The sequence below is a fragment of the Panthera pardus genome, unplaced genomic scaffold (genome assembly GCF_024362965.1).
Source record: "Panthera pardus isolate Hobbes unplaced genomic scaffold, ASM2436296v1 HiC_scaffold_8, whole genome shotgun sequence".
NCBI lineage: Eukaryota > Metazoa > Chordata > Mammalia > Carnivora > Felidae > Panthera > Panthera pardus.
Window position 1 is genome coordinate 157154117 of NW_026527013.1, and position 25388 is coordinate 157179504.

General features: G+C 51.3%; 2 protein-coding genes across 2 annotated transcripts; both read left to right on the plus strand.

The window, feature by feature from the left end:
* The first annotated feature begins 950 nt into the window (after positions 1–950).
* LOC128775486 (proline-rich proteoglycan 2-like) lies at positions 951–8229 on the plus strand. The gene is made up of 4 exons (XM_053896748.1): positions 951–1261; positions 1349–1537; positions 6184–6356; positions 7992–8229. The coding sequence occupies exons 1-4, from the start codon at positions 951–953 to the stop codon at positions 8012–8014; spliced, it is 696 nt and encodes a 231-aa protein (XP_053752723.1). The 3' UTR covers positions 8015–8229.
* Positions 8139–24066, plus strand: ARHGEF5 (Rho guanine nucleotide exchange factor 5; the record flags this gene model as incomplete). The annotated part of the gene is made up of 14 exons (XM_019453092.2): positions 8139–11154; positions 11629–11686; positions 12116–12180; positions 12386–12639; positions 15787–15947; positions 16451–16603; positions 16884–17013; positions 17307–17381; positions 17826–17915; positions 19037–19194; positions 19797–19958; positions 21502–21572; positions 23333–23437; positions 23511–24066. Coding segments are annotated over 14 exons (4797 nt in total), but the record flags the coding sequence as incomplete, so codon positions are not given.
* Between the last annotated feature and the right edge of the window lie 1322 nt (positions 24067–25388).

The following is a 25388-nucleotide window of genomic DNA, read 5'->3' on the forward strand; positions in this document are numbered from 1 at the left end:
CAACCACTGGGCCACCCAGGCGCCCCATGCACTTCCCATTCTTAACCTCTCACTGAGCTGGTGACACTTGCTGGGCCTGCACTTACGCACCTGAACTCCTCCTTCTGATTTCCTCATTGCTTACCACACCTTACGCAGCAGCTCAGAGCAGGCTGGAGGCTGCTGAACTGTTGAGGGCTTAACCCTTCAGAGTAATGATGACTGAAGCTCGTTCTCTGAACACAGAGATGCCTCAGGACTTTATTGGAGAAGACACCGTTCTACCTTAATGATATTCTCTCCTAAAGTCTTCAAAAACCTGGTGGGTGTGGTCAGACGGGATCAGTGGAGCGGTCAATGCACAGGGTAATCTGGAAACGGTCTAACCCACTTAGATACATGGGTGTGTAGATCACGGCATTCCCAAGAACAAAACAGCCAGAGAGCCTAGTAAGATTCTACTTGGCATAGCCCCATGGGAAGCCCTCGAGAGTAATGACTGGGGCTGGGGAGGGGGTGGTGGTTTGATTTAAAAAAAAAAAAAAAAATGCCAAGAATCTGGGTCCCTCAAGGTGAGGGGTTCTTCCTACGTGTGTGTGGCTGCCCCCTTAGAACATTGTGGTATTCGGTGAAGTCAATGGAGAGGTAGAGGATGGACCCCCCCCCCCCCCCCCCCAAAGCGTGGCCTCCGAGACCAACAGAACAGAGGTTTCCCTGGAAGAATCTGAAAAAAAAGAGAAAAAAAAAAAAAGAAATCAATAGTACAAGCATGAGAAAACACACAGGCCTGAGACATAGGCACAAACACACAAACACACACACGTCCCGGGAAGACTGCAGAAGGAACGCATGTGGTAAGGCACATCACCAAACTGAAACGAACCTTAAAAACGACAGAAGCAAACAGGTAATACAGAGAGGAGAGGCATGGCCGTGCTGTTTTAGAGATGCATGCTTCTGGGCCCTAAAACATGGAGACAGGTGGACGTCAAGGGAGGGAAACGAACACTGAGGCCCCGAGCCAAGCGCCCCAAAGCGCACACCGACTCAGACCTCCGCGGGCACAGATCCGCCAAAAGAGAAGCACCCGCAGAAAGCGGCAGATCGCGGGGGGTCCGGAGGCAGGCTCAGGCGGCGACCCGGAGAAAACACGGGAGGAGAAACAGTCGGGCACGCCGCGGGGACCCACGCGACCCCCGAGAGCCCCCCCCCTCCGCCCTCCGCGGGGCCCCCCGCGCGCCCCGCCGCCCGCGCCCCGCGCCCCGGGCTCCCCTGCGGGCCCGCCCGCCCGCCACTTCCCAGCTCTGACGCGGGAGCCTGCTTCGCACCAATGAGGCCCCGGCGCGGCCGGGCCCTGCCCCTCCCCCAGGAAGGTGTGTCCGCGGTTTCCACACCTGAAACTTCCTAGGAGAGCCAGATCCCTCCCTCCCGTCCGGGCGGGGAGGGGCGGGCCGCGGGTGGGGCGGCTGGGGCGGCCGGGCCTGCGTCGGGGACGGCCGGCCGGCGCCTGGGACCCGGAGGGGACTCTCGGGCCGAGACGGCATGTGACACTGCCCAGGTGGGTGCCCTCCTCCCTCGCCGCTCGGGGGCCCCGGGCGGGGCGGCTGTAGAGCCCCGGCGGAGGTGAGGGACGGCCGGGAAGGACGGGGAGTCTAGGCCTTCACCCCCCCACCCCCCACCCCGGGCCAGCCCCAGCTGGGTCTCCGGGCACGGGCTCCGGAAATGGGGGGCAGGGCAGATAGGCAGAGTTCGGGGTGTGTGACCGAGTACCCTGGTCCGAAGAGGAAGGAAGCTAGAGGGAAGGCTCTTGCCTGAAAAATTTGCTTCCGGCCTGGTCCCCGCCTTGGAAGTGGGCACCCGGACCCCAGATGTTCCCCGGGCCAAGAATCGGGCCTCTGCCTTCAGGGTCTTGGCCCTGGGGAAACCTAACCCCCGGGAGTAAGAAACGACTGAGGTTCCCTTTGTGGTCCTTGTCCCCTAACTAGAGGTGTTTTTTGTCGTCTCCTTTTTCTTCCCCGGGCCTGGGCCTTCCTTCATTTATCTTCCTCTGGATTCGCATGCTGTGTACGTCTAAGTACACGCCTCTCCTCTGCCCCACGAAGCGCCTGAACGTGTAAAAAGGACTCCTGCCCTGCCCCCACCCTATTCCCCCATATATTCGAAGTACTTCCAAAGCTTCTGTCGATGGTGACTTTGCATTCTGCAGCTGGGGAGGTGAGATGGGGTTGCGGTGGGGGTGCCGGATCAACGCTAGTTCTGAGCATCATTTATGGTTGCCTTTCAGCAGGACTACCCTAGGAAAGCTAATCCGGATGTCCCTGGGGTTTCAGATCTCAGGCCCTCTCCCCTTCCTGGATCTTGGATTCCCGAGACAGATTTGCCTTCCCATCTACCTAGAAGTGAACTCTGGCCAGGGCTCTTGTCAGATTGAGGGGGAAGGGTGTGTCAGACCAGGGAGAGAGGGTGACTTTCCTTTCCAGTTTCTTCCCTCCTTTGCTCCCCGACTTGCGACTTGCGTTCCTGGTCTTGCAGCCTTGGGCCCCTGCGGAAGTCCCAGCTCCTAGCTACACAGCTCTGCATGTGGCCTCTTTCTCAGACTTGCTGTTTTACCTACACATGGAGCGTGAGGGAGCTCCTGGCCCGGGCCCCAGCAAAGTGGAGGTCATTTGTTAACCAACCTGGGTTAACAAAACCGAAGACCTGCCTAGTGAGGGGGTTCTTGGGGGCTGGGGAGGAAGAAGGATGGGGATATCAGTTCTAAGAGAGTCTCTTTAGCAGGAGGATTGCATGTTGTTACCCTAGCGGGGAGGAGAGAGGCCGGGAGGTAGGCAGGTATGTACTCTTAAAAGAGTACAGTAATTCTAAATATAGTCAGGGGTCCTCATATATTAGGGGTCCCCAGAGTGTATGGCTTCCCGTAACAGTCTGTCTGAGGTTGTCTGTGGCCACATGAAGCATGGTGTCTGTAGGATAGACAGGAACGTGTCATTTGTGGTGTGTGGAATGGTTGGTCACAATGCGGTGTGGACAAAAATGGGGTCACTCACAGGATCATGGGTCGAACAGGAACAGTGTTGCTAAAGTGTCAGTGGTGTAGACTCAAAACAAGTGACTTGCAGCTTCTGCTGTAGACAGGGATGAGTCACTGTGTGTATAGAGTGAACAGGAGCTGGTCATTTATAGCGTCTGCAAGGTGGACCAGAACAAGGTCCCCCTCAGGGTCTGTGTTAAGGACACACAGAGGGCGCTCACACTCTTGTTATCTATGTGGATGGCACCAGGGCCGTGGATGGATTTGTGGGGTGTATGTCATTTGCCACTAATGACGTTCCAGGTAAGCCCGTGTGGTCTACAAGACAGTGGATGATGTGGTGTTTTCAAGCATCAGGGAACACATAAGAGATGTTTATTACACTTTTCATCGGGATGGTGGGGCTTTCCTCAAATGGATAGAACACAGGTGTTAGCAAGCTAGTGGTCCAGAAAGCTCTCTTATTTTAGTATCTTTGTAACACTGCGGGCAATATTATCAAAGAGTGAGTAAAGGCACATATCTGTATGGTGGTCTTATTTTCTAAATCAAAATGAGAACGTTTTGATATGTGCGGTATTTTCCTAAGGTGAGCCGGAGTATAGACGGTATCGTGTAAATTCAGTAGTGTTGTAATCTCAAGAGTATTGCAGTGATGTTTGGTGTTAAGTCAGATTCTAGAATACTTGAATCTGACGGTACAAAATCTAGGAAGCCTGGTCCTGAAAAATACACATGACACTCAACATCGGTTCAAAGAACAAGCAGTATGATAGGGAGGAGGGGATAATCTGTGAAATACAATTCCCTGTCTGGTGACTAGAAATGGACAAGACCTAAGGTGTTGGGGGGCTCCAAAGGAGACACTGAGCTCTGTCGCTGTATTTATTAATAGAGCGACTTAGGGCTTTGTCTTGCCAGAAGTTACATGTGGATGGGGTCAGCAGATGCAAAATGTCTCTGGTCTAGAGGAAGACCAGTTTACCATGATGCCACAGTTTACCTGTTTTCTGATAATTGGTGGTTATTCACCCCCTTCCCCCCAGTGGAGATGAGGAGGTGACTAACATAACGGGCAATCCAAAAAGCCTCTCTCCTGATGCCTTTATGGGAGTGGAACCATGGCTTGCAGATTTCCTTTAGCTTTCTTACGTTGTACTTGGTCGTGCCTGACTGCAATAGCATTACTAGGACAGGATCAGGTATAGGGGACACAGGGTATGTTTTTCCTCTGTGATAAATGGCGGCTGACCCGGTGACTGCCATTATTTCCAAGTGGATAGAGGCAGTGTCAGGAATAGTGCCAGTGGGCTTGTAGGAGACAGACACGCCTCGTGTAACTTGAGCTGAAGAGGTCTGTGCGGCACAGGGTGCAGAGAGATGCAGCCTGAACAGAGCAGGAAGACACAGGTGTATGTAGAGGCTGTCCGTCCTGAGGACATGAGAGTGTGTGTGGGGACAGGGCCAGGACAATACAGATGTGGGTGACAGAAGACTTAGGACTTACACAGTCTTCTTAGGCCGGTAGGAGCCAAGTTTCACAAAGTGTTTATGGCGAGCAACTACAGTTATTTAATGTGTGGTTGAGAGAATAGGGTCACGTCACAGTATCATCCATAGTGATTATAGTATTTTGTACTTAGGTCTAGAAATAGGGAGCAAATCACGCACCATGTCAGTTAACTGGAAAAGGACATAAAAATTCTTCTACACAAGTATGCTTATGTTAGACGTGGCTCTGTGCCCCATACAGATGGGATCTGTGTCTATGGGGTGGCCAGGAACCTGTCACACGCTACATCTGTGGGGTGGCTGGGGACCTGTTTGGTTATATCAGGCTCTATTGCGTAGAAACTGCAAGGGCGGCTTATGGCCTGTGTGCACGTGTGGATGGGTGCCTGTGCCAGCGTGTATATGTGTGTGCAGTATCTCAGCAGGACAGCAGACGTTTTGGGTGCTGGGCTCCCACGTTAAGCCTAGAGAAGATAGGAAATGTGCGGGTCCAGGGGCAGCTGTGGGTTCCGTAGGCCCCTGGGATCTTCTCTAGGCCAGCCACCTGCCAGCTTCTTCCAGCAGGACTTGGGGCTGCTTCTCACAGACTTGCGTCGGGAGACCTTGGTTTGAGTTCACCTGTACCATTTGCTTAAGAAGTCTGAACAAGTGCCTAGGTTATGTGACCTTCACTTTCCTCATCTGCAAGCGTCTCTTGTATGTCCCTAAAAATCCTTCCAGCTCATGAATCCTACATTTCTCTTTTCTTCTTTCTCTTTCCTCGGCAGTAATTACAATCCCTAACGCTTCTGTGACCCTTAAAGTTGACACTGTACGTTTTAATGTTATTTGATCTTCATTAGAACTCCTTGCAAAGAAAGAATTTAAACCCTTTTTAAAGATAAGAAAATGGCCGTTCCAATAAATTGCAGGATTCCTACAACTGTCTGAAATTACAACGAGCAGAACTAGCAAGATATGTAAAAGACCGAACTAAAAATCGAACGACGTTCTTTTAACTCTGTTTTCTTCCTCTCTTCATCCATGCAATAAATCTTTGTGGCGAGCAAAGGAAGCTGCAGGCAAAGAGACTGAGCAGCTAACATGGCAGTGTTTGAGCCCTGATGAAGTTCATTCTCTAGCCCGGAAAATAGACATGAACTTGGTAATTACAAGTGCAGTGAGTGTGAGAGAAATAAAGGGTTCACTGGGGCAGAAGAGGATGCCGAGCACAGGAGCAGCAGAGGCCCACAGCATGGGAGTAGGGGGTTTGGGGGCAGAGGGCAGTAAGGCAGAGGCCAGGCGTGGAGGGCATATAATCCAGGCTAAATGTTTGGGTTTCATCCCATTGGTGGTCGGAGGCCACTGGAGAATTTAAACTACAAATGGGGCTTTTCAGGATCACTCCCATGCAGAGCAGAGAATGCCTTGGGAATAGGGCAGGAGGGGCGCCTGGGTGACTCAGTTGGTTAAGCATCTGACTTCAGCTCAGGTTACAATCTTGCCATCTTGCCGTCTGTGAGTTCGGGCCCCACGATGGGCTCTGTGTGGACAGCTCAGAGCCTGGAGCCTATTTCAGATTCTGTGTCTCCCTCTCTCTCTGCCCCTTCCCCGCTCGCACTCTGTCTCTCTGTCTCTGAAAAATGAATAAACCTTAAAAAAAAATTTTTTTTTTAAAACAGGGCAGGAGAAGCTCTGTGGAGGCTGGTGGCCAGGCTGTACCCCAGGTGGCCTGGTAACAGAGGACAGGAGAGCGCACCAGGGGCTAGCAGTGTGGATGGAGAGATGTGCACAGACGTGAGGTGCATAGGAGGTGGGGTCAACAGGACTTGGCAACGTGTGCGATATGGGGCAGGTGGGGCCAGGAGGGAAACAAGAATTTTGTTCTGTAATTGAAAACCATTTACTGAGCACTTAATGTGGGCCGGGTATTGGGCTAGGTGGAGACAGTTGAGCGAGACGGATGTAGCTCTTGATCTTGTGAAGCTTACCCCCTGTTATTTGGGATAGATGGTAAATCAAGATGCACACAGAATGGTAACCGTACAAATGCTACAGAGGAGAAGTGATGTGAACGATCTCTGGTAAGTGGTAGACAGAGGAGCACAGTGACCTGGTCAGAGGACTGGGAAATCTTCCAGGGTTAAACCAGGAGTATGTAGTCTCACAAATAACAAGAAAGAGTGCTAATGTTAGGAGTATCCAGTACCGACAAGAGCCACGACATTGGCGATTGTGGGGGCGGTGGGTAGAGTGGTACCAGTGAGGCGTGGATAGAGGCAGGTGGAGAGGTGAGGAGGTGAGGACCACACGCATGAACAATTCTTTTACAGTTTAGATGAGAAAGCCAGGGCCATGCTTCAGTTGTGGGATGGCTCTGACAGAGAGGGGGCGAGGGGTGAGAAGAAGAGAAAATCCATGCCACAAGAAGCCGGGCTAAAGAACATGGCGCCTCGGGGCAGGGACGCCTCTTGTGCTCTCAGAGCAGGAAGCAGGAAGAGTGGAAAGAGCCAAACACAGAGCGCTCTGAATCACAAGGAGTTGAAGCAGCTCCTCTCTCCATTGGTTTCTAAATTCTTTGTAAGGTGGGGGATGTGGTATTCTTTTGGAAGTGAGAAGACAGGTGGGAAGGTCGATCTTCTGAGAAGTGATGGGAGGAGTTCATAAGGTTGTTGAAAGCAGCGGGGAAAGCAGTATAAGAGAGTAGCGGGTACCCACCCAGCAGGTGTCCTGGACCTGGCAGAAAGGGGCAAGCACCATGTCTGCTCTGGTTCTAATCTACTGAGTCTAGTTATCATTCCGCTTTACAACAGCTGCTTCTAAAATTGCATACACAATTATTAATGAGTTATAAGGCCCTGCTAGACACTCTAGAAGAAAATAAGATGAGTAAAATCCAGACTGTACATAGGGAGATAACACTACGCCTGAGTACCTCGGACTCACTTGCTACAATGGCCGGACCTATTTTAATCCAATCGGCAGCTTTGGAGGAAGATTCCGCCTTCAGACTCTGCTTCTCTGGGCTGTTAGATCTAGGGTGTGTCACTCACAGTGTCTGGGAGTTATAGGGGACTGAGTCACGCTTGGTGTCCAGAGAGTAGACCGGGAGAGACAGTATGACCTAATGCAATCTGGAGAGTAATGACCCCTGGGAGTGCTTGGTGCTCTTTGACAACGGTCTCACCCTCTAATTGAATCATTTATTATCTGTCTCTTCCACAAGCCTCCATGAGGACACAGTCTTTCTCTGTCCTGTCCACTGAATGCCCCGCACTTAAATATTGGTAAATATTTATTAGATGGGTAAATAAATAAGCCTACATACATTTTATAGAGGCTTTTGCTTACTTTGTTGAGTATCTTTTGTCTCAAAGAATGACTCTAAGTGGAACCAAAGAAATCCCCCACTCTCGTCCTTGCTGCTGTGTTCCTTTGATAGGTAGAAGCAGAAAGGGTGATGGACACTTTGTGTTTTGTTCCTCTCTAGGGCTTCGCCCTGATGCGGGCTGAGGAGCCCCCACTCAGGGCCTCGATCCCCATCCCTGCCATAGCAGAGCTCAGTGTTACCCCTGAAGCCCTCAGGGGGAGCAGTCAGACCGCCGCCTGGGGGCCCGAAGGTCGAGAAGGCTAGGTGCCATCCTGTACCTGGGCAGAGCGACGCAGACTCTCGGAGGCGCAGCAGAGAGACCTAAGGGATGTGGACAGCTGTGCAGCTGAGAGCATGACCTCGTTCCCCCAGGAAGCCTCTGCAGGTGCGGAGACCAACCAGGAGGACGCTGCGGGTGAGACCTGGGGCACGCCAGAGCATCCGGAGGTGGCGCCTCAGAGCCCGGAGGACGGACGGGCAAGGACACGGGCTCCCGCAGAGCCCGGGGCCCGTCCTGCCCAGGATGAACACCTGGACATGGTCCCGGTATCCAGTGAGCTGGGTGGCCGCGAGGAGATGGAATTTAGACCAGAACTCACTTCTTTGATTTGGGGAACGGAACGTGCAGAAGAGAAGGGGGAGACTTTTCCAGACACCTCTGCTCAGCCCAGATTTGGACCTGCCTGGGAAGAGCATCTGTCAGAAACCAACCAGCCACGGGGCTCCGTCAGGCAGGGGGAAGAGCTGCGGTCTCTGGGGGCGCGAGAAGGTCAAGGGAGAGGGGCACTCAAGGGGCTGGAGGAGCAGGGGCTAGCGGAAGTGGGGTTCCAGGACGGAGGAACTGTCAGGGAGGGTGGGCATGTAGGGGAGCAGGACCAACTGGCAGAGCCGGAGAAGGGGACGGAGGGAGAACACGGGCAAAGCCAGGAACAGACACCAGGTGATGTGATGCTCGCAAAACAGAGAGAAAGAACGAGGCTTTGTGGGGAATTGGAAGGTCTGCGCTATGGTGAGGAGGAGAGGAAGCCTCGGGGCCAGCGAGGTCTACAGCAGGGAGAGGAGGGGAGGAGGGCGTTAGGGGGGACAGAAGAGGGGAGCGTGGACGCCCCGTATGAGGAGAATCAAAGCCTGGTGGGGAAACCAGGGAGAGTAACTGGAAGGCAAGAAGGTCAAGTTCTGCAGGGGCAAGTGATGCTGGGGGAGGGGCAGGTAGAGGAGGCGGGGTCAAGTGAGGAGGAACCAGGGAGTTGGGTTGGGGACCCGCTGTGGGCAGAGGGCAGACAAGAGAGTACCAGAGAAGGGGAAGCCCATGATGGTCTTTCCACACTGGCTCTGGTAGCCCCTGAGGTCTCTTCTCCCTGTGACTTATTTCTAGACGCCTGTTACCCCATGACCAGTACTCCTGGGACTCAGAAGGAGCCTCGGGCTGAGGAACTATCCCCTACAGCTCTGGGTCCTACACTGGAGCCAGGAGGATGGTCCTGCCAGCCCGTTTCTTTACCTGGCTCTTTTCCTGTTGGGGAGTCACCTGACCAAGAAGCAGCTCAGGATAGCCAGCAGGAGGGATCTGAGCCTAGGAAGGGGACGGTGTTCGGCGTGGGGACTGAGATGGCCTCTGCCAGTACATCCGGGACTCCTCCAAGGACACCAGACTCAGCTCCTTCCAGTCCTGCTGAAGCTTCCCCCAGCACAACTACGTCATCATCTGCCAGCTCCCCACTTGCCTCTCCCAGGAGGGAGCCGTCTCTTGCTGCCCATTCTCTAGAAACCTCCAGAGCATCTGTTTGGACCAACAGGGCATCTCACTGTGGGGCTTTGGAGACTCCCGCTGCTGCCCTCCATGGCTTCCCCTCTGCAGAGGCCGCCGTGGAAACCTCCACCAGCTCCAGTTGGGCCAGCCCTCAGAGCGCCCCCAGCCACCCTACAGGGGCTGTCCAGCACCTGAGGAGCAACTCCTTCCCGGGCTCTCATAGGACAGAGCCGACTCCGGACCTGCTGGGAATATCACTTTCCTTCTCCCATTCAGAGTTGCCCCAGAGGCCCCCCAAACCTGCCGTCTGTGGCTCTGTGATTCCAAGAAGGGACAGGAAAGGTGGCAGGGACCACAGGATCATTCCAGAATCCCCTAGTTCATTATCCACTCTGGGGCAGGACTCTCAAGAATTCACTTCAAATCCAGAAATGTCCAACAGTCCCCACAGCAGCCAGCCATGGGGCTCCCCACACACTTCAGCCTTTTCCCCAGGGCCTCCTGCCTATGGCTCTTCCCCACCCCTTGTCTCTGTAGATATGAGGATCCATGAACCTCTGCCCCCCCCTACCCCAGAGAAGAGGCGTGTCCAACCCTCCATGGTGGAAAGAGACAGCCATCTCCATGCAGGGGTTTCCACACTGAAGCGGTGTGCCCATCCTCTTCCATTGGCCCCAGGTTTGGGGCTACATGGCCCCCCCAAAGGCCCACTTCCCCCAGTTCCTGACCCCCTTGTGGCAAGGCAGCACCGACCTCTGCCCTCTATCCCAGACACGCCCCACCCTCCTCAGACCTCGTTCTCCCGCAAACTGAGATACAACAAGCCATTACCCCCAACCCCTGATTTGTCCCAGTCCCACCATCCTGTTTCTTTTAGTAGTGCAAGGATCTACAGGCCTCTACCCCCTGTCCCTATTATGGATCCCCCCACTGAACCACCCCCATTACCCCCAAAGTCCAGGGGGAGGAGCAGGACCACTCAGGGAGGACTCATGAATTCAGGGGGTCAGGGCAAGCCAAGGCCTGTTTGTCAAGAGTGGACAGTCTCCACTCCCCATTCTGTTGGACGTACCTCCTGGCCTCCAGCTATGGGTCGATCGACAGACTCTTTGGCTTCTACCAGCAGGAATAAGAGTGAAGTGTCCCCTGGCATGGCTTTCAGCAACATGGCAACCCTTCTGAGTCCCTCTTCCCCAACCACGCCCTGGAATCTGGAGCTCCAGGGACCTGCCTCTGAACCAGGACCCTCAGAAGAGTCTGAGGCCCCTGCCAGAGGATCTTTGAGAAGAACAGCCCCTCAGGAAGGAGCCAATGGCCTGAGGAGGTTGGATCGAGGCCAAGCAAGGCAGTCAGACAAACTCAGCCATCCCCACCTGGAGAAGGCATCCAGCTGGCCCCACAGGCGAGACCCAGGGAGACCCCCGGAGGGCGGCAGCGGGCAGGTTGCAGACCCTCGCGAGGGGTCCAGTAAGCACAAGGGCTGGAATCGGCAAGGCCTGCGCAGGCCTTCTATCTTGCCTGAGGGCTCTTCAGGTGAGCAAGGAGCAGGGATCACGGGGACACTCGTGTCAGACCACGCTTTCTCCAGCTCTTTCCACCTCACTCATCTGTCCCCAGGGCTTCTGCTCTTCCCTCTGCTGGCTTCACTCCTCCACATACCCAACCTCAACTCAGAGTGTTGTGGTGCTCACTGAAGCACTCTGCCTTCTCCTTCCCCTCTATCCGTGTCACCCGCCATGGTGTTCTTTTATTGTGTTTGTTTTTCCCAACTCTTCGGCTCGGTGTCCTCCTAGTAGTAGAGAAAACTTCCTCTTCTTGTCTTCTGACACCAGGGACGAGGACGTTACCTGGGAATGGTGTCCTCACATGCTTTCTGCTTGGGCACTGTCCTCCCAGCTGAGCCCTCATATCCCCCCAGATACCTACGTCTCCCACTTTAGGTCTTTCCTGCTTTGGCTGTCAGAGTGTGCCTCTAAAATCCCGTTTCTTCACCATTTCCATTTTCAGAGACAAAAGGTCCAGCCGTAGAAAAATCCCCTGGCCCTTCAGACACCATCGTTTTTCGGTGAGTCATGTTTTCTCTTAATAGACACACTTGTACTGTCTTTTCTGAGGATACCGAGATTTCCATTAGTTGCCAGGGTTCTGGGACCCTGTCTCTTCCAGAGATGGGGAGGGGAAGAGACATAGACCAGGATTCCAGAGCAAGGGCATCTTTTATCTTCCTGGTTCCGTCAGCTGGGTCTGAATCTCCCATCCTCCTAGGTAGGCCCGTTAGCCATGAACTAACCGCCCCGTGGAAGTTCAGTATGTCTTCCAGAAAAGCTCTGAACTGGCTAAAAATGGGTCGGGCCACAACTTGCCTCTTCAGGGGATTCAGCCCTGACACCCCAGCACACATCCCAGAAATCAGAGACTATCTCATCTATAGTCACCTGGGGCTTCTCTGCCTCAGTGCCCAGCAAGCACCCCAGAGCCCTTCTTGCCTCCACAGGGAGAAGAAACCAAAAGAGGTGTTGGGAGGCTTTTCAAGACGCTGCTCGAAGCTCGTCAACTCCTGTGAGTACCTTGAAGCAAAACCGTAGACCGGCGTGGCTTGCTGCCCAGCACTGGCGCTCGCGGCTCCCCACTGCGGGGTGGTGATATCTGCGGGGAGAGAGGATTGCCAGGAGAGCCGGAAGCAGTTTGGCGGCTTCTGTCTCTGTGCCTCAGCATCCCTGTCTCTCTCGTTCTCTCCCTCTGCCGTGCTGCCTCGCCCCTGCAGCCCATCTGCTTTACCAGGAGTACAGCGATGTGGTTCTGAACAAGGAGATTCAGAGCCAGCAGCGGCTGGACAGCCTGGGAGAGGCGCCCGGGCCCGCCTCCCCCCGGCAGCCCCGGAGAGCCCTGGTCTCCTCGGAGTCTTACCTGCAGCGCCTGTCCGTGGCCTCCAGCGGCTCCCTCTGGCAGGAGATCCCGGTGGTGCGCAATAGCACCATGCTGCTCTCCATGACCCACGAAGACCAAAAACTGCAGGAGGTACCGGGCAGGGCAGGGGCGGACTGGAGGGAAAGCAAAGGCTCTCATTTCCTGCTCGCTACCGCCACCGGCAGCAAGAGCAGGCTGTCCCCATCACAAACCCACCACGTGCCCCTGCACCACGGCTATCGCTCCTCTCCACTCCTCTCCACTCTGATGCGTCTGAACTGCTTTCTGAACCTTCCCGCTGGCCCTCCTCCCCGCTTGCACTCGGCACGGGCCACTTCCTCCCACCTGTCACTATTTGGGGCTCGTAGGAAGTGACTGTGCCTCTGAATTTGTTGGGAGGAGTGTGGAATTAATCCCTTCTCTGGATTCAGTCTAGGCTAAAATTTCCCTCTTCAACCAGGGTTCCACACGACACTGGAGGTTTTCTCTTCAACCAAAGCACCTGCAGTGGCTCTTTTGCTGAGTCCTTTGTAGCTGTCCTGTGGTCCACTGGTCTCCTAGAGGCTTTGGAATGACCATAAATCTCAGCTCGGTCCTTAGACCCAGTGGCAAGGCTGTTCGGTGTTTATTACCGTTAATAGGTTTTACGTGGAGAACTGCTCTTAATAATAGAACCTTGGGGCGCCTGGGTGGCGCAGTCGGTTAAGCGTCCAACTTCAGCTCAGGTCACGATCTCGCGGTCCGTGAGTTCGAGCCCCGCGTCAGGCTCTGGGCTGATGGCTCGGAGCCTGGAGCCTGTTTCCGATTCTGTGTCTCCCTCTCTCTCTGCCCCTCCCCCGTTCATGCTCTGTCTCTCTCTGTCCCAAAAATAAAAACAAAAACAAAAACAAACAAAAAAAAAAAATAGAACCTTTCTTCCCAGGAAGACAGTATGGCACCATGGAAAGGCATCATGGAGTCATGTTTGTGTATCTGGGTTCCGGAGTAAATGACCTGGTTGTGAGCCCACTTCTCTGTTTGCTGGCTCTTTAACTTTGACCAGATTACTTGCTCTTTCTACCTCTCTGTTTTGCCATTCGTAAAACTGGGTCACCAATAGTCAGTGGGAGAGCCAAAAAAGATAAGTGCCCAATGCACAATAGTCACCCAAAAAATGTTTTCTACTGTACTTTAATTTCAAGTCAGGCCAACCTGGGTGTGAATCCTGGCTTCACCATTTAGTAGCTGTGTGACTGCAAGTTCGATAACTTCACTAAATCTGTTTCCTCACCTAAAACTCGAGGATACTGATGTCTTCCTTTCAGGGTGGCCGTGTGGTTTAAATGAAATGTCCCTGTCTGGCTTTTAGTGTGAAGTCTGGTGCCTAGTTTGATACATATTACTGCCAGACTCTCCCTCTCTCAGAGGTGGGAAGGAGGAAAATGTTGGCCAGAAGGACTTAGAGATAAACAAATCAAACAGAGGCAGCTATAAATGTTTAGGTTTTTTTGAGACTCAGGCTTGGGGCTCTTGTTCTGACCTCAACTTGTCAAGCATACAGAGGATATGTAGAAAGTCAGTGATCTGCCCAATACTTAAGGACCAAACACCAGGAGAGCGTTTGGACCCTGGCTCTCTCACCAACTCCAGCATACTGGGAATCCCACCAGGGCTCCTGGGCCAGCCCTGGTCTCCGTTTCTGAGAAGAGAAGCCTCTGCTTATATGCACATAGTCCTTTCATAAAATAGCACTTCTGGGGTCTACGAAGTGCTTGCACCAACCCCATTTCTGGTGACTGGCACAACGTCTTTGTGACATGGGGGTCACTGTACCTACACAAAAAGGCAAGAAGCTCTGAGGTTCAGTGAGGTTAAATGAGCCACTCCAAGTCCTATCGTCAGTTGAATGTTGGAACCAGGACTCAACCGTCATTACCAGGGTCATTACCCAGGTGTGTGCGTGTGTCTTCTTTGCCTTTTCTGTTCTGTTCGTGCATCTACCCCGAAGCTGCATGCTTGGATGAAGAGTAGGGGTGGCCCAGCGCGAGGAGGACAGGGCCGTGAGCCATTGCGCCCCCTGCTGGAAAGTCCACGCAAGTTCTCACGTGCTGGACCTTCTCCATTAAACCTCAACAGCACCAACTCGTTCTCAAATATCCTCCTTGCGCCCGTGTTTCCCCAAACCTCAAATCACCTTCATCCCCTAAATCTGTTCCTCTTTCAAAGTCCTGTGGCTCAGAGAGTGAGTCAGTCCGCCATTCATTCAGTTACCAAACTCCAAAGCTGACACATTAGCTGTGACTCCGTCTGCTCTTCCAGCCCCCGTTTCTAGCAAAGAACCAAGTTCTTCCGAATCTGCCTCCTCAAAAGTTACGAAACTGGCCGACCTCTCCCATCCCCGTGGCCATTCAGGCTTCTATCTGTCACCCGGAATTACTACGACGGCTTCCTAACGTGACACCCCTGCCCCTTCGGCTCTTTTCTCCATGCCGTGCTCAGAAATAGCCTTTACAGAAACCAAATCTGATCAGGTTATTTCCCTACGTAAAGCCTCTTTTAACCTTCCCGTTGTCTTACGTCCAAACCGTTTTACCTTGTTTACGGAATCCTCCAGAAGACACCCCATTTACCTCTCCGGCTCCAGGTCCTGCCACTCCTTTAGTATAAATACTTAGTTCCCCAAATCACTCAGTTTACTTAAGCTTCTTGAAAGTACCTTTTTCTCTTCTACCTTTAGGGGCTTGTACACATTCTTCCCTCGGCCTCAAATGCTCTGTCCCTGTCCTCCTGATACCAGGTTAGGCTCTGATGTGACTGCAAGCTATCAGAGAGGGTCTGCCCCCTTCCCTGCTCTGCCCCTCGAACATTATGCAGTGGCTGGCAAGTGCCAGGGACTCGAGAACGATTTTATTTTATTTTATTTTATTTTATTTTATTTTATTTTATTTTATTTTATTTTATTTTATTTTATTTTATTTTATTTTATGTTATTTTATGTTATTTTATGTTTGTTATTTTATGTTTGTTTTTTTATGTTATTTTAATGTTTATTTATTCTTGAGAGAGAGAAAGAGCAAGCCTGAGCCAGGGAGGGGCAGAGAGAGAAGGGGACAGAGGATCTGAAGCTGGCTCCGTGCTGACAGCAGCCAGCCCGACGTGGGGCTCAAACCCACAAACCGTGAGGTCATGACCTGAGCTGAAGTCGGACGCTCATCCGGCCGAGCCACCCAGGTGCCCCTCGGTGACTATTTTTAATCAATCTCCTCTCCTACCCTCCAGGCCAAATTCGAGCTGATTGTGTCAGAGGCCTCATACCTGCGCAGTCTGCATGTGGCAGTGGACCATTTCCAGCTTTCCGCCCCGCTGCGGGCCACCCTTACCAACCAAGAATACCAGTGGCTCTTCTCTCGTTTACAGGACGTGCGTGAAGTCAGCACCACGTGAGATTCCTCTTGTCCCAAACTCAGTCTCAGTGTCTTTAGCCTCTAAACTGTCAGTTGGGTTTTCTTTTCTCTCAGAAACCCTCTCCTTGCTCTCCCTCCATGATTCCCAGCGCTGTGGGAATAGGGAGAGCAAAGAAGGGGAGAAGGTATGTGGGTGGGTAGATCCGTTAACGGGTGAACAGATGAATGAGAGATGCTTCCCAGGTTGAGGGGATGCACTGGAGATGGGATATGGGCAACGGGTGAAGATCAGAGAGCCAGAGCAGAACCAAAAGAAGAACAAGAAATGGAATATAAGGAGCAGAGGGTTAGATCAGGGCAAACTAGGGATTGCCTTGGAGAGAACGCTAGAGCACGGCAGGGGCACCGAGCTAAGGACAGTCAGTAGAAGTTACCGCCTAACAGAAAGAAGGAGTCACAAACTCAAGGTGTAGGAGGGGTCCGTCAGCTGCTCACGTGAGGCCCCCAAGTCTCATGAGACGTGTGTGAATACTATACAGGTTCCTTTCAGACCTGGAGGAGAACTTCGAGAACAACATCTTCACCTTCCAAGTGTGCGATGTGGTCCTGAACCATGCCCCCAACTTCCGCCGGGTCTACCTGCCTTACGTCACCAACCAGACCTACCAGGAACGCACCTTCCAAGTCCTGCTGTGAGACCTGATCCCTATTCAGTCCCCACGCGAGCCCTGCAGTGACCTTGCTGCACTAAAACCCCCGGACCCCAATCCCGAGCAGCATCCCAAGAGCCCATGTTTCTTGTGCCTGCTCTGTGATCCCAACCCCAAAGCACCTTCCAGGTCAGACGCCCTCAGCCGTCACACGTGGGCGCCCCCACCATAGACATTCCACTGTATCTCTACTCCCTGTGCCTCCGCTGTGTCCCCAGTCCTCCCCACGGCCCTCCTCACTGGAGGCTCGCTGCCCACGCAGGAACAGCAACAGCAGCTTCCGGGAGGTTCTGGAGAAGCTGGAGAGCGATCCTGTCTGCCAGCGCCTTTCCCTCAAGTCCTTCCTGATCCTGCCTTTCCAGCGCATCACCCGTCTCAAACTGCTGCTTCAGGTACAGCACGTCCCCCCCGCCCCCGCCGCCCTGTCCCCCAGACCTCTTCCTTCCACCCGAAAGAAATGATCTCCGGGAGCCCCAGGGCCCGGGACCATGCATGCTTCTGCTCCTCTTCCACACCCTGTGGACCACGTGAGCCTTCTTCTGCCCTCCGCCCTCACCGCTCTCCCCCAGGGTGAATTTGCTGCAAAAATTTGGTTCCTAGACTTCAGTAGCTTACCCACAGTTCTCTCTTCCTGTTTTCCCGTCCCTTCTTTCCATGTGGCTCCTGCTTACTGTTTGTCCTACAGAACATTCTGAAGAGAACACAGCCTGGCTCTTCAGAGGAAGCAGAAGCCACCAAGGCACATCATGCCTTGGAGGAGGTAAGCAGCCACCACCCCCACTCAGACGCCCAGGATTGTCCTTCACAGAGAATTCTTCTGCGCAGGCCCGTGACTCCAGAGAGCAGGGGTCCCTGCTCATGGGATCGCTCAGCCACCTCACTGTACCCACCAAACCTCCAGACACCCGCCCCCTCCCCCCAGCCTCCTTCCCACACTGAGGATGCTCTACACCAAGGGGCCATGCTGTCACTGCCACCAGCCCCAGATTAAATCTTACGTCCACTCCGCCCCGGAATGGCGTCAGGTCATACAAAATATACCCGAGGCCTAGAACTGCCATTTGGTGCTGCCCTCACACCATTCCAGCCTGCTAGAAAAGACGGAGGCCGTCGCAACCAACTTCCAGATTTCTTGCAGAGGACTCAAAGATCAAAGCCTCTAACACAGTGCTCTTCCTCTTTCCTCAACCTACCCACGGTTCAGCTGATCCGAGACTGCAACAACAATGTCCAGAGGATGCGCCGGACAGAGGAGCTCATCTACCTGAGCCAGAAGATTGAGTTTGAGTGCAAAGTGAGTTGGTCCCCTGCACCTCCACCCTGCCTGGGAAGCCGCCACAGGCAAGCCTCTAGCGTAGAACCATCTTGCGCGCGCCGTCCCGGTCTCTGCCCTTACTGCTGTGTGTCTTCTATTCTGGCCTGTTTCTGGGACACCCAAATGCCTACTTCAATCTCTGTGGTATATTGTTAATTGAAAAGGGAAAGACACAGAGCTGTGCGTACCGTAGCATATTACCGTGGGTACAGATCTGTGCATGCATTTGCTTGTGTCTACGTGGAGATAGGCTGGAAGGGGCACATGAGAAAGGTAGGACAGGGGTTACCTGAGGGGGAGAATGTGCATTTGGGAATGGGACAGGTGAGGGAGAACCTATCAGTGTAAGCCTTGATGACAGTAACATTTGGTACTTAAATCAGTCAATATTCGATCAAGTCTTCATCTAATCTAACCAACGCAATGTGAAATGGATTCCAAATATAGGGCCAAAATCTCCCATCAAAATACAAATGTAAAATAAGCATTCCGCATTCAGATTCCGCCTCAGAACAGGTCCCATCCTTATTTCCCTCGAAGAGAGGGGAATCCTTTATCCCCGTATTAATTGTATTCCAGCACCCCTATCTTTACCCAACTTGCAACTCCGAGCAGACCCCACCTACTTCTCCTTATCCCTGTTCCCACTTACGGCTCCAGCTGCTCCTGTTACGTCTCTGGTTATAATCAGAGAAAGAACAAAAGTCAGAACTGCACGAATCCTTTAACTTCTAAGACACACAGCATACGGTTCCCTGCCGTGTTCCTTCACATGCCTCGACTGGGGTCATCCAGTTGTCCTTCAGTTCAGGCTTCTAGGGCTGGGCTTTGTCACATAGTCACTGTCCTGGGTTGGAGCGTAGGCACCTTCTGTTCGCCTGATGGGTGGACGTGGGGGCCACACGGTAGACAGTGGTAGGTAGAGGGCTCTGGGAGGAACAGTCTAAGTGGATGGGTGATGAACAGGAAGGATGATGTGGAAGAGGGTGTCAGTGGCGGAAGCCACGAGGAAGAGGCATGGTGAGGAGGGCGGGACCAAGGAAGCCTCTCGCTTGCCCTGTCTGTGACGCGCTGCCTCTTCTGTCCTCCCCTCCCTGTAGATATTCCCGCTCATATCGCAGTCACGCTGGCTGGTGAAGAGTGGAGAGCTGACGGCCCTCGAGTTCAGTCTGTCCCCAGGGCCGCGAAGGAAACTGAACACGCGTCCAGTTCACCTGCATCTCTTCAACGACTGTCTGTTGCTGTCTCGGCCCCGAGAGTCAGTGACTAGAACGGGAGGGAAAGGGGATGGGGCCAGAGGGCAGGACTAAAAGGGACAGTAAAGGGTCGTGTTCCTGGGGGAGCCCTTCTCAGTGGCTCAACCCATGGAGTGCAGGTCATGGGCTAGAGAAGAGAAAGAAAGGTCCGAAGCAGAAAAGGGGATCCCACCAAATTATGTCACAAGATCACGTGGCAGGGCCTGAACTATGTTGTAGACATGGAGCAAAATGTAGCAAATGAGCTGCTCACATTCTCAAATTAGCTTGTTTGGGCTAGACTCAGCCTACTAGTCTAGAGGTTCTTAGCCAATTCCAGATCCTAACTCTTTGGTCCTAAGGGCTTTAGAAAATTGGTATTGATTCGATCTCTTCAACTCTTTAAAGTGGTGAAGTATTCATTGTACTAGACATGTGGTTTCCCAGCTCTGTGACAAATCCCTGGGTTCTCTGGAGCCACCATCTTGGGAGCAAGGTAGCACCACCTCGTGGTTTTTATGAGGATTTGCAAGCTGCAAAGGACAGGGATTTTGAATCCAAAGGTATGATGGTGGCTGAAGCATAACAACTGTAGAATCAAGTTGAAAAGCCTCGTATTTTGCAGGGGTAGCCGGTTCCTGGTATTCGACCATGCTCCCTTCTCCTCCATCCGAGGGGAAAAGTGTGAAATGAAGCTACACGGACCTCACAAAAACCTCTTCCGGCTCTTCCTGCTGCACAACGCACAGGGCACCCAGACTGAGTTCCTCTTCAGCACAGAGACCCAGTGAGATGGGGCTGGGCAGAGGAGTCGGGGGGAGGGAGGAAGGGAGGACAGCCTGGGAAGAAAGTGGGGCTGAGACAGAAACTGTGTCCAGAGGACAGCCGCAGCACGATCTAGCCCATTCCGGACTGAGAGCATCCAAGGAGAAATCCAAACCCAAACTCTGAGCTAATAGACGACTTGCAGGAGACGGGGTGGGAAGGGGTACAGAGTTGCTGCCGATGTTTAGCATCTATTTTCTGCTCTTCAGTCAAGAAGGACAAAGTGAGCGAGACAACAGAGAAGAGACGGGCTGGTATGGAGTAACTAAAGAATTGAATTACTGACGTCCACGAGTCATGTGTATAAGCCAGAAACTCTGCAGTGCCGAAGGCTGGTGGACACTTTGTGACTAAGACAAGCACTGGGGGGTCTTTAGCTTTCCTCCCTCCCACTTTCCAACCCAGGCCTCTGTTGAGCAGAAATCCATAGTGTTGACAACCGTGATTTGCTCATGTTTTTAGTAATAATAATAATATACATTATTATATATTATAATATGTTATATATTTTATAATATATCATATTATATAATTACATTATTATAATAATATAATACACACACATACATTTTGGGGAGTATTAAAAGTAATACCTATAAAATGTAGTAACAGTGCCTAAAACAATGAACAAACTATAAGCTCATAGCTGTTGCTGCTGTTACAAGAGATACAAGAAGCCTCTCCCTTTAAAGGTTTGACATGATGCTAAACGGTCTGAGGATCGATCCCTATGTTGTAGATACTTTTCTCCATTTTGTCTCTTGGAAGACATCTCTGGGTAGGATCGACCTTACCCGTCTTCACTTATGGAATAGAGGGGCTGGTACAGGGGTTTGTATGCAAACTGTGACCACCGTCAGGTAGTCAGTTACAGACTCCTGTTCTTTGTTTAGTATTTGGGGCAGCCTCTTCCTGGAATAGAAATAGTGTCAGCTCTCAATTACTCCAGCGTTTTTGGAAGCAGAGGCTAAGATAATGCAAAATCCTTCAGATGATTACAAAATCAGCTTGGGTTATATTGCACGACCAAAAAAAAAAAAAAAAAAAATAGCACAGATGTCTCCCTGATCTAATTGTGATTACAAAATATTTTTCATCTCTGAAGTATTTGGAGGAAGGGAGGTGGGGAGTAGAGTGTGGAGAATTCTGCAGAGTGATAGTGGGGATCTAAACTAAGATGGACATCTTGCTTATTACAAAATGGAAAATCTCATGTGTCTAAAGCTAACATTCTGTCCCCACTTGAAAGATATGCTATTAAGAGGGTAAGCCTGGAAAGAGAAGGAGAAAAATAAAGGGTGACAAAACACATTAACACACAGTTGGAGATCTTATATTTCCAACCAAGCAAAGTCCCATTGACTTTTGTGCTTGATGTCATTGAACTAAACAATGCTTTGAACCGGCCAAGTCTTTCCCACAGTCATTTCCCTACCCCATCCTTGGCCTTTGTCCTCTACCCCAGAGCTACAGCTGAAGCAGCTGACCCTGCTTTGTTTTCTCAGAAGTGAAAAGCTTCGATGGATCTCAGCCTTGGCCATGCCCAGAGAGGAGTTGGACCTTCTAGAGTGTTACGGTGAGTGAGGGTATAAAAGGCAGAGAAAAATGGCAGGGCCAGAAGTCACCTTTGGATGCAGGACTTTAGGAGGCTGGGTGGTAACTCTGAGAACCTTCCACTTATTGCTTTTATCCAGAATTTCAGAGTGGAAGTCTGGCCATTGGAGCTTAAGCAGCTGAGATGATCCACCTAAGACTACTCACCACTATGCCACCACCTCCTCTGCCGTATATCTTCTCCCTTGGGCCATAATTTGCTCTTTTTAAATATTTGTCCCTGTAAATCTATCCTGCGATTATTCTGCCTAGATTTTACCTGCCTGAACGTCTTGGGGAAATAGGGAGAAATAGGATGGTTGGAGTAGGAGTTGTGGAAGGAAGCAACCCAGTAGATCTGTCATAACCACACCCTCTCCTGTGAAGAATGACCTGAGCTCACCACCCTTAGCCCAGGCTTCCAGGTAGCCACAGACATACACGCACATTATGCATGTGTCTGGCATTCATGTGAAGAGTAGATTTCTGGGTCTCCTAAAGCCCCACAGTTGTCCTTCAGCGAGAATTCCCTAACTGGTATCCAGAGACGAACTGAACACAAAGGAACACTGGTGACTCAAAAGAACAAACAAATACAAAGAACCTCTGAAAAGGAAGTAGGAGAACTCAGGTTGTAAACTGAGTTCTATTACCTTATTCACTCTGTGAACCCATCTGCTGGCCTTCAGTCCCCCAGCTGGAAGGAAGGCAAGATGTCCTCCTTCACTGTGGTCTTATGAGTGGCAGATTGGAGATAAGCTTTAGAAAATGGATCAGGGCGCCTGGGTGGCTCAGTCAGTTGAGCATCCAACTTTAGCTCTGGTCATGATATTACAGTTTGTGACTTTGAGCCCTGCATCGAGCTCCCTGCTGTCGGCACAGAGCCCACTTTGGATCTTCTGTCCTGCTTTCTCTCTGTCTCTCTCAAAAATTAGTAAATATTAAAAAGAAATGTAAATGAAATACAGACAATAATGCAGCATTCTGTTTGTTTTCTGAGGGAACCAGTGCAGTGTGGTAAAGGAGAAAGAGTGTAAGGTTGGAGGCTAATGGGTCAGAAGACCTCTGAGGCTTGTTATCTTGATCTTAAAAACGAAATTTCCTCTGGCTCAGAAAAACACAGAAATACAGAAAATCTCCCGAGGGGTCATCTTGATCAACCCAGTCATTTACAAGTGGGGAAACCAAAGCTGAGGGGATTGAGTGCCTTACTTTGATTGTACCTGGAGCCCCATGGCTGCAGCTCTTCCAGCCCGATCTGGTAGGTACTGTGACAAAAATGGAGAATGAGTCACAGCTTCAGATTTTACAATCTAGTTGAAGAGGCAGAACACATACACAAGGCAATTAGACAAGAGGTAGATGGTGTGGCCTAGACAATTAGTGTTAAAGGAGTTCAGGATCCTTGGTGGACTGGAGAGTCAGGGAAAGTTACAGAGGGAATGTGGGCCTCTAGCAGAATCTGAGTATTTGTAATGAGTCACTGAAGGTTGTTACAGTGGACTTCTCAATGCATCTTCCCCGGAGAAATAGAATTTTTGACTCATTTCAGTTCCAGTATTTTCATTTCCTTATTGGCCCTTTTGTTTCCTGGTAGAGGAGAAAGATTCTTCTGTCTCACTTGTCTGTAACTTTCTAAAGCCCAGACTTTATCCTGAGTCCTCATATGCTTCCCCTGTAATTCCTCTTCTGTTCCAGTCATGTGCCTTTCCTAACCTCTCTTCACCCTCTTCTCTTCCAAAGACTCCCCGCAAGTACAGTGCCTTCGAGCCTACAAACCCCGAGAGAATGACGAGTTGGCGCTAGAGAAGGCAGACGTGGTAATGGTGACTCAGCAGAGCAGCGATGGTAAGAGGGAGAGCCCAGGAGTAAGCTGGGCGTTGGAGGTGGGACACTATAGGTAGATGTATTCATTTCCTAGGGCTGCATAACAAAGTACCACAAGTACGGTGCCTTAAAACAATACAAGTTTATTCTCTCATGGTTCTGGAAGCCAGAAATCCGAGGTCAAAGTGTTGGCAGGGCCGTACTCCCTCTGAAGCCTTTCAGGGAAGATCCTTCCTTGTCTCTTCCAGCTTCTGGTGGCTCCAGGTATTCCTTGGCTTATGGCAGTATAATTCCGATCTCTACCTCTGTCTTCCTTCTGTGTGTGTGTGTGTATGTGTGTGTGTGTGTCCAAATTTCTGTCTTTTTGTAAGGCTACTGATTATATGGGATTAATGGCCCACTTTGCTCAGTATGACCTCATCTTAACCTTACTAATTACACCTGCAACAACCCTGTTCACAAACAAGGTCACGTTCTGAGGCACCTGGGGTTAGAACTTCAACATATATTTTGGGGGAAACATAGTTGAATGCGTAAGAGTAGTTCAGGAGTAGGCAGTTGTAGACCTTGCCAGACCTAGAGCAGCATGGTTAACATACTGGGAGACTGGATTTCCCAATGCTGGGGCCTCCCTAGTCATTTCAGCCTTACCATTCAGAAAAGTCTGGGGGAATTATTGTGAGTCTGTCTGGGTAATTCTTCTTCCCACCCATTGCCTGTAGGCTGGCTGGAGGGCATGAGACTCTCAGATGGGGAGCGAGGCTGGTTCCCTGTGCAACAAGTGGAGTTCATTTCCAACCCAGAAGTCCGTGCCCGGAACCTGAAGGAAGCTCATCGAGTCAAGACTGCCAAACTACAGCTGGTGGAACAGCAGACCTAGCTTTCTCTGGGAGGAATCCCCTGAGCATAAGGACAAGATGTTCCTGGAAAGGGCTGGCCCCAGAACCCTGCAACAGAGGCTTTCTGTGGACCAAGAACTAGACCTTCTGAAAACTCAAGAACAAAAACCCACTACCAGTTGCTAGTCCCAAACCTCCTGTTTTTGTGCTTTGTGCTTGGTGGAGGGATTTTGAAGGACTTTGCACTGGACTCTGAGAAGCTTTTCTCATAAGAAAAGGGAGAAATGGGGCCTAAGCCAAGGAACTTTACCTCTACTACCATATAGTACTTAAACATTCTCTGTTTCCAGAGTACAGGTTCAGGGCTGACCAGTTTCCATCGTGGCTACAAGTTAAACAGAATCTGATTTCAGTTCACTGGAGGGAGATGTTTAAGGGGGATTAACACATCAGATGAGAGGATCAAGCTAGTGACCTCTAAGGTGCCTTCCAACTCAAGAGATTTTCCCTAATTATTGGTGTGAGGTCAGGGCATGCATCTCTGGGATCTATGTCTGTTGGTGGCAATGTGAGGGTTGTACTCTCTCACGCTAATAAACTTGGCACTTCTCTGAGTGTTTTCTTCTCAGACTCCTGAGCACTGAACAGGGTTTGGAACATGGAATTCCGTGAGAATTCTAGGCCATTTGATTTAGGTACATGAAAGACCAAGATGGTGCCTAGATCAGGACAGATGCCAACTCTTGCTTTATGATTCCCAAGAGTTTGGGCAGCTTTTCTGTTTGTTACAGCCTCAGAGGTTGTACAAGGGATTAAAAGGAATTGACGAGTGGTAAAAACCCCATTCAAACCTTTTTTACTGAACCTATAAGTTAAGCATAGGTTAGTTCGAATGGATTTGGAAATCCTACTGAGACCATTCGTGATTTTATATTTTGATTTGAATTATGATGAAGGTATCTTCCCAGCTGTTTCATCCGCTTTGTGAAAAGTAGCATGCTATAATGGAAGAGTCCTAGAACCCAAGTCAAGAGACCATCTTGCTGTACTGCCATAGTTCAGCCTGTCCATGTCTCAGTTTCCTTAAGTGTAAAAGGCAGGACTGGACCCAGTAATCTCAAAGTCCTATCCAG